General features: G+C 43.9%; 1 protein-coding gene across 1 annotated transcript; it reads right to left on the minus strand.

Annotated features, from left to right (window-relative positions):
- Positions 1-42: 42 nt before the first annotated feature.
- Positions 43-9,052, minus strand: aasdh (aminoadipate-semialdehyde dehydrogenase). The gene is made up of 14 exons (XM_071486913.1): positions 8,568-9,052; positions 8,340-8,460; positions 7,314-7,609; positions 7,014-7,206; positions 6,680-6,921; positions 6,507-6,604; positions 6,254-6,426; positions 3,765-4,095; positions 3,558-3,676; positions 2,774-3,464; positions 2,527-2,690; positions 1,563-1,688; positions 1,341-1,472; positions 43-464 (listed from the first exon to the last, which is right to left on the minus strand). Exons 1-14 carry the CDS (start codon positions 8,804-8,806, stop codon positions 69-71), a joined length of 3,321 nt encoding a protein of 1,106 aa, XP_071343014.1. The 5' UTR covers positions 8,807-9,052; the 3' UTR covers positions 43-68.
- Between the last annotated feature and the right edge of the window lie 217 nt (positions 9,053-9,269).

The following is a 9,269-nucleotide window of genomic DNA, read 5'->3' on the forward strand; positions in this document are numbered from 1 at the left end:
AAGTCCCCTCTCCGCTCTGACACAGATACAGAGACGTCAGTATTTGTTATAAAATACATTTAATCCTCCTACGCCTCCTCTTTGACAGTCAGCTTCAAACAATACACGTAGTCATTGCGGCACCCGACTACGAGAGACTGTCCATACACCACTGGGGATGAAAACAGCTCCCCGGGTAGAGTGTGTGAGGCCAGCATTTGTCCGTTTTCAGCGTCCAGGATCCAGACTGTGCCATCAGTAGAGGCCAGACCCACCAGAGCTCCCCCCCTGCCCACAGCAGAGCCATCAAACACACACGGAGTTGAGTACACCTTGCCCGACGTCCTGAAAGTCCAAAGTAAGGAGCCGTCGGTGCAGTTCAAACAGTACAGGTGACCATCATGTGACCCACACAGAAGCCTCTGCTGGTCTGGTGCCACACAGGGAGAGGAGAAGACGGGGCCCTTCGTTAAAAACTGCCACATCTACAGAAAAACACAAGAGTCGCATTTGAGTATGACAACATTTCACAGTTTTCAATGTGGAAAGGTGAAAAGTGAAATTCATCAGAACTGAGTCTTGGTTGATTTGGTGACACAAACTGATTTAACACGACAGCAAACGTTTTGTTAGCCTCAGCAGAAACTGGACACATACACACACACACACACACACACACACACACACACACACACACACACACACACACACACACAGACAGAGGAAGGATGTTGGACACTAAGAATGAAAAGTACTACACACAGAGATAATTACAGAATTTAAATCCACTAAATGGCTGTTTCTGATGAGAATGACAGCATTAACAAAAAGGTTTGATTTCACGAAAATCTTCAGTATTATTCTTAAAAATCTCACATTGCACACACAATGAAAACATCTTCAGGGGATGCATCATGTAGAAGATTTATCAGAGCATCACAACTGTTTATATGTTTATTACTGAATTTTTGTGACATTTTAAAATAAAAGAGTCAAACAGTAACTAACTGTCATCAAATCAGAGCAGATAATTTTCATTTCCTCAAAATTATATCAACAGAAAAAGCTTTTCTTCTAAAAGTCAATAATTGAAATGATCTAGAGCAAAAATGAATGAATGAAAACTTTATTATTATTCTGAATTAATGTAAATACAAATGAAAATGAGGTATAGAATTGGACTTTAAGGTAAATAGACAAAATAATCTATCTGATGTGTTATGTAATTGCCACAAAGTTTGTTTTTACTCAGCAGATCAAATCCTAGTAAGTCATCATGGCTGCCTGCATTACAGGTTTTAGATACTGATCCTGTAACTCGGTGCATTCGTGGAGAAATACACCAAAGTTCTTCCTCTTACCAGTTTCCCCGTGTCGCTGAAGCAGCAGATGTTTCCATCTACCGAGCCGATCACAACACGACCAGAGGAGCAGTTTGGCGATGAGAAGAACGGGACGTCTCTACAGACAGACCACAGGACGTCTCCACTGTCCTGGGAAAGAGAAGCAGATCAGAAAACCCCCCCTGTCAAAATATCCTTCATTCACCAACATGACTGAGGTGTGGGAGTGTCTTCACTCACAGGGTTGAGACAGAGCAGGTGACCTCCCAGCGACGCCACAAACAGCTGCCTGAGGGAGTGCTGGAGGAAGGGGGAGGAGAACACCGCCCCGCCACCGCAGTGACGCTTCCAAACACAACACTGAAGCTAAAAACATCAACACACAAAACTTTATTAAACCTTGGATCGACTTTTACAAAAGATACAAAAGTCAGAAAGGTCACAACAGGCGACACATTGGTCCTAGGAGCCGGATAAAAAGTGTTTTGTGAGGTCACACTGGCCTTGACCTTTGACCACCAAACTCTAATACATTCATCACAGAGTCATTGAGTGAATGTTTGTGAAAGTTTTCTGAAGGTGTTACTGAGATGTTGTGTCCATGAGAATGGGATGGACAGACAGACGCTGTCGCCAGCGTGGAGACATAATGAAAGTACTGAACCTGTACTGACTCATGACGTCATGTTATCAGTCTGTATGTTTTCTGTATCTTTAGAGACTTGTTATTGTTGTTGATATTGTTAGATGGACGTAGCCTCAGTGACATCACTCAGTTTTTCTGAAAAGCGGTTTTGAAGCTCAGAGTGGGCTGCTCCACTGTCGCCATCTTGGCAGTGCCTGACCCCACTTAACCCCTGCCTAGCACCAAAAATGGGCAAAGAGGTGGGGCGTGTGTGGAGCTGAGACTTCGGTGCATGGTGATTTGTAGCAAGCATACGCTCACCCACCTGTCACTTAAAGTGGACACACCCTCAATTATGCATAACTCTTAATAAAATTTAGAGAGACCAGAACAGTTTTTGTACCAGGCTGTAAACATGTTGATTTCTGCTGTAAAGTTGGACATTTGAACATGGGAGTCTATGGGGACTGACTCACTGTTGGAGCCAGATTCTAGTGGTCATTAGAGGAACTAGAGTTATATCCCTGTTGGCTTTATTTTTCAGCCCTGGAGGTTGTTGCTTGTGTCAAACATACTCACCTTTGGGTCCAGGGCGTAAACGTGTCCGTCATGTGAGCCCACTATGACCAGATCAGTGTGGGGATCCACAGTGGGACAGCTCTTCACAGCGTCTCCCGTCTCAAACACCCACCGCGTCTTTCCAGAGGCAGTGCACAGGAAATACACACAGCCGTTGTAGCAGCCTGGGGAAGTAGAAAAATAGACCTTAAGGACAATAACTGGCAGCTGAGTATTAAACCGAGATATTCAGAGAGTTGCTGCTGACCTATAACCACCAGAGTCCCGCAGTGAGACACAGCAGCCGATGCCTCGATTCTGTCCCCGAGGACTCGCTCCCAGAGAAGGCTCCCAGTGTCCAGGTCTAAAGCCTGGATCCTGTGAGAGTGTGAGCCGATGAACACTGTTGTTTCAGCCAAATCTGACCTCTGATCTGTTCTTTCATGGACCAGAAGCACCGGCGAGGCATCCACACACCTGCCTGTGTCTGAGGACCAGCTCAGACTGAGGCCCAGAGCACCAGCTCCCTGTGTCCCACCCTGGAGGTTTTTATTGTTCTGTTCATTTTTGATGTTCATCTCTATCACCTCACCTGCTCGTCTTACAACTTTAACAGCCCGTGTCCCCCCCTGCGGCCTCTCTGCTGCTGCAGACTCACACTCTTTGCGTTCTCTCTTCGCTGGAACAACAGATGGAGCGTCAACGTGCCGTCTCTTGGCCTCTGAAGGTGATGATGTGCTGCTCTCCAGTGGCAGCATCAGTGTTGCTCTGGCAACGCAGCGCAGGACGTCAGAGAAGGCCCCATCAAGTATAACCTCCAAAAGTTGTGGTGAGGGGACTCCCACGGTGGCAGAGAGGATGTCCTCACAGAGGTGCAGCGCCTTCAGGGAGTCGCCTCCACTCAACAGGAAGTTGGATTCCTCGTCAATGGTCACATCTTCAGCCAAACCTAAAGCTTCCTGTTGATAGACGGGTCACAGTGTTGAGTGAGAACATATGCAGACAACAAGGGATTTAATTGTGGAGCCGTGACATCAGGACGGGTGAAATACCTGCCACAGAGACTGAAGGGTTTGCTTCAGTTTGCTGATGTCTCCCCGTGAAGACTCTACACTCTGTCTCTGTCTCTGTCTTTGGTATATTTCCGTAAGTGCCCCCATGTCCACTTTGCCTGCCCAAAAACAAACATGAGTATCTTCAAGATGCTGAATGAATGATCTGCTGTGTCTCCTCTGGAGTGACCTGCGTGCAGTGCTCACCATGAGGAGTCAGGCACAAGGCCGGGACCAGCAGCAGCGTGTCAGGGACGCTGTATGACGGCAGCAGCAGCGACAGCTGCTTCACAATCAGTCTGCACAGATCTCTGTCTGCACAGCCCGTGTCCTCCTGGTGGTGTTTTTCAGGAGAAGGGAGGTCGTCCTGATGCTGGGCGAGAGCTGCAGGTGATTTTTCCACACGCCACTGAACAGACGGAAGAGGAGAAGCTGCTCTCTGGTCTTCAGATGTGGATGCCACGACAAAGGCGAGCAGTCGAAAGCCTTCGTACAAACCCACAGCGCAGGCCTCCACCTGGGGCAGACTTACTATGAGCTGGGGGAGGAAAACAGAAAAACTTCTATCAACTAGTCTGTAGATAAACTAAATATTGTAGATGTTGATCCACGACCCTTTGCTGATGCAGAGACTCAAGACTCATTTATATATTTGGTTATTTTGAAGTCCAGCTGGTCTCATCCTTTCCTGTTTTTACTTCTTTTCTCCTAACAACTTCCACCAAGGAGATTTTCACCTGTGTCTGTTTATTGTCAGCAGGATTACGAGAAAAGTACTGAACTGATTTGCACCAGACTTGCTGGATGGATGGAGCACGGGCCAGGCAAGAACCCATTAATCATTAGATCTGGATCATTTACTATGAATCTGATTTTTTTCCCTCTGAAGTCTGGTGTAAGTAGTTTGACACTGGCCTTGGCAGAGGTCTACGCTGCCCTTCACATTCTTATTTCATTCCATTTCATTTATTTTTCCAGTTAATCTGATGCTGTACAGAAACACAATAAATAAATCCACGTCCTGGCTCTTCTCACACACGGTATATAGTATTATTTGTACTGTACATTTGCCCATTATTGATCTTATATGCTAGCATTTGTCCTCTGTGTCATCTTATGTGTGTATTTGGTTTTTTTATGGCTTGCGCTCTATTTTATCAATGTGTATTATATTTTAGCATCAGTCTACTATGTTATCTTACATGTGTTTGTTGTATTAAAGAAATCAATCTATTTTAAAAAACTCAACCTGAACATTGATAAAGGATTTAAAGCTGCACCCATCAATATTTTCATATTAACAATTGATCAGATGACTAGGTTTGATCAAGCGTCACTTGAGAAATATCATCCAACTCTGCAGTACCATACAGAGCGTTTTAGCTTCTTTAAGGTCACTATTTTGGTTTTATGGTCTGCAGCTTTAAGTCAGGTCAATTTTTATTTATATGGTGCCAAATCACAACAGAAGTTATCTCAAGGCATTTTTCAAACAGAGCAGGTCTAGACCGTTCTCATAACACTGAATTGTTGGGTCACTACAGAGACCCAACAATTCCCACCAGGAGCAACACTGGGCAGAACCAGACTCAGGTTGGGCAGCCATCTGCCTTGACTGGCTGTGTTGATCCACACAGAAATGTAATATATGACATATGTCCCTAAATGAGGAGTGATGTTTCCATATATGTCACCTATAAGGAGAAAAATTATCATCACATATGTGCATCCTCTGGATATAGTAAGACAGAATTTTATTACATATATGAAATAGCCATAGTAAAATATGTATATGTACATATATTAAAAATATCTATGATGAACTTTGACATGTTATAACATGCTGAGAGCATATATGTTAACAATATATATATTTCATTTATACTGTACTTCGGTTTATCAACGAACATACATATAAAAATTATATATGTTTTTCTTTTTAATTTTTCATGAGCAGTCTCAGACTTTTGGACCCAACTGTATATAATGTCAACATATATTGACAGGCTGTGGGATGCATGTATATGTAACATATCAATACATTATAACCATTCAAACATAAACATACACATTTGTATGGGCTGGACATACACATTTGTCATTAAATGAAATAGTTCCAATTTCATATATCATTTTTCATATGTTTTATTGTATATGTACATATATGGAAATTCAATATATGTACATATATTGCATTTGTGTATAGGGAGAGAGAGACTGTGTGAACTTTGCAGCAAGTAACCTCTGGCATCTGCTCAGCTCTAATCGGCAAACAAGCAAAGTCAGCAACTAGCTGGTGGACACTGGAGCAATTAAAGAGGTGTGGGCGCAAACACAACTCCAGTGGATTGCTAATGTTGCTCCTGCTCTGGATTACGCTTATATTAGCGTGTGTTGCACCGCCCCCAGGTGGCCAAACAAGTCAACTGTTACTGTTTTAACTGCAGCTGAAGATCACACAGACTGAGAAACATCTACATAAATGTAAACGGCCAAACCTCCAGTACAGTCTGCATTAGCACTTCATTCAGTAGTCTAAGACAGACCTTTGATTTGTGTATTTTGATGTGTGCACATTAAATAAAAAGTATATTAGATGTATCACACTCCTTGTCTGACTCACTGTAAAAAATTACATTTTCTACAGTATTTAAATTTAGCAAAAAAACACAGTGTATAAATACAAAACACCTTACTTGCTGCAAGCTGTCCAGGTTCACCCGTTTTCCGTGGCGTTTTATCAGTCGGTCTCTCCGTCCCAGGTAGTACAGCTGTGCGTCCTTAACGTTCACCCAGTCTCCGGTGGCTCTCATCGTCCCGGGGACAACAGCCTCCTCCTCGTCCAGGAGACACACTCTGTCCTCTCCACCTGCACCGAGCATCATGTGGATTTAGTTCACTGACATAAGGTCTTCATGCATGTGTGTGCGCCAGTGAGATCTTTCTCACCTATGAACACCTGTCCTTCTCCCTCTGTAACAACGCGGCCATGTTCATCTCTGACCTCCACCACCGTGTCCATCAGAGGAGTCCCGAGAGGCACTGGTCTGTGATGTTAAATCAAGTTGTGTGAAAGCTGCAGAAGCCGATTTAATGAATCATTTTGAAGCAGGCACACTCACGGGTCGCTGGACTGCAGCAGAGCCGGTGGTATTTCGTAGCAGCTGGCCCAGCAGGACACCTCAGTGATACCGTAGATGTTGTAGATGTGGGTTTTGTTGTCCTTGTGCCTCCAGCTCCTCAGCAGAGCTGGGGAGGGACAGGCCTCTCCACCCAGAGCCAACACCCGCAGCGAGGAGCCATGCGACAGCACGTCCTGCTTTAGGATGCGATGTCCAAAGCGGCTGAGCAGAGTGGGTGTGACCTGTGGAAACAGGAAAACACCACATTGTGGTGACCGAGAAGGTTGTGGAGGCCGTTCAGAGAAAAAGAATTCTCTAATGAAGAGGCTCTTGCCTGTAGCACAGTTGTCTTGTGATCCTTGAACAGTAGCTGAGCCAGTCGATTGGGTGTTTTCTTGATCATAGAGGGGACAATGAAGAGCTGTGCCCCAGATGACAAGGCCAGGAAAATATCCACCACAGAGGGGTCAAAGGTTAAGGGCGAGGCCAGGAAAACCACATCATCTGCACCCATCTGAAACAATGATCTGAGCAGAGAAAGGAGCGTTTTTATTTTTGTTTTTTATTTATATTTGATATTTATCAATTAACACTCCAGAGCGAGCACAGGAGACAAACAGGTGTAACTACTGACCTCAGGTGTAGTATATTTGGGAGAATACACTTGTGTGGTACCCTCACAATCTTTGGAAGGCCAGTTGTTCCAGATGTATGCAGCACATATGCCAAGTCTATGTGCCCAGACACCTTCTCCACCACAGCTGTGTCACAGAGATCAGCACCGCCCGCCCTCTGAGCTACAGTTTGCTGTGTTTCTGGTCTGTGCTCAGCGACGGGCAGCAGCTCGACTCGTACCAGGGTTAGTTTGAACTTAGGCAACACCACAGACACCTCCACAGACGTGTGTTTGACCACAGCTGTCTGGAAACGCTTGGTGGGAAAAGGGAAGAAAATCAATGTAAATATTTGGACGGAGAATAATTTTAAGTTGGTACTGTTAAAAACTTCTCAGAGTACAATAAACAAAAAATGAAAGGATAAATTAAGCATAAATACAAAGCAAATATGTAAAATATGTATTTTAAAAAATCCTTTTGCAAACTCTGCTTTCAGGTTTTTGAAAAAAAAATCACATCGTCATAACTTTTTTATATCTTTTTTCAGTGAAAGTGAAATGCAAAAATGACCATTCCCAATATGAACATGTGTCATAATGCAGTCGCAATATTTGTAAAAATAACTGCAACATGATTATTTTTCCCCACATCATTCAGCCCTAGTTTATCAAATACCCACAGACTGATTGACACACAGAAAATGTGGATTGTATTATTTCAGCACGGGAGTACTAAAGGGGATCTGGATTTCAGGCCCATAATGAAGCTGTTTAGATTCAATAGGGTAAATACACAATGCACAAGGGGCAGGGGCTGGGCACAGGGCAGGGGTGGGAGTGTCAGGCTGAGCCCAAGAGAAAATCTTAACCATAACAAGCAAATCCAGTCACAATTTTGTCAGGTGTTTAGTTTTTTTTATACCTTAATCCTGAGACAATAATTTAATTAGCTGAATTTAAGCATGTCTTTACTCACTATTATTAAGTTTCAAATTTGCACTGTTATATATTTGTATTCATATAATAAAATATGTACTATTCAACCTGCAAGAGGTCAGTTTTCACAGCACAGTGCTTGAGGCCACACTGGTTCATGACTCTGGCAGAGAGAAGTCCTGGAGCTTCCGGGTCCAGCGGGACATAGGCAGCAGGACACTGCAGGATCCTGGCAAACAGCACACAAGAGTATCAATCATATTATGGCAGGGTGATCCGAACTTGCTACACAAACACAGAAACATATACATGGCTCAGAAAGAGCAGCGAACTCACCCCAGGATCCACACAGGTATGAACAAATCATCACAGCAGTACAGCCCGATAACACCATTACTGGGAAAACAGTTCTCCCGCAAAATAAGAGACAGTTCACCGGCCAGTTCAACCAGATCTCTGTACAGCAGAGACACTAGGCTCCCCGACACCGGCAGGCTGTCGTATGTCACAGCTACTCTGTCAGGGTGCTCAGAGGCAGCGGCGAATACAAGCTCCTGCAGCGTCCCGGCAGCCATACTGATGAGCGGTTCACGGACCGCTTGCTCACTCTCAGTGGGTGCCGATTCTGGACAAAAAATTACAAGGCATATTTCCAACAGTTCGTCATTCAGCTCATGCGGAGGAGGTTTTGTTTATATCCAGACGAAACACGTTTGTCGACTGAAGATGACGCATTACGTGAAAATGGCGTCTCACCAATGGTTCGTTCACGCCGCTGACTGAAAATCTAAATGACCATAGTAACTGTAAACAACAATAGCCTATACCAAATAAATAAATGAATGAATAAATAAATAAAACACAAGTTTGTTGTTATTGTCGCTCACGAGTGTGTTTTGAACGTGCGTGTTTCTGATCTTTTAACCAAACAATGTTTGAACTATTTTTAACTATTGTTACACAGAATTAAAAAAAAAACATTCACACCACGTCATCACTGCTAAACAGAGTTTTTATTTGTATTTCAACTACTTTTCG

This window comes from Trachinotus anak, unplaced genomic scaffold, assembly GCF_046630095.1.
Source record: "Trachinotus anak isolate AG129_WGS33_773 ecotype Australia unplaced genomic scaffold, CSIRO_AGI_Tana_v1 ptg000010l, whole genome shotgun sequence".
NCBI lineage: Eukaryota > Metazoa > Chordata > Actinopteri > Carangiformes > Carangidae > Trachinotus > Trachinotus anak.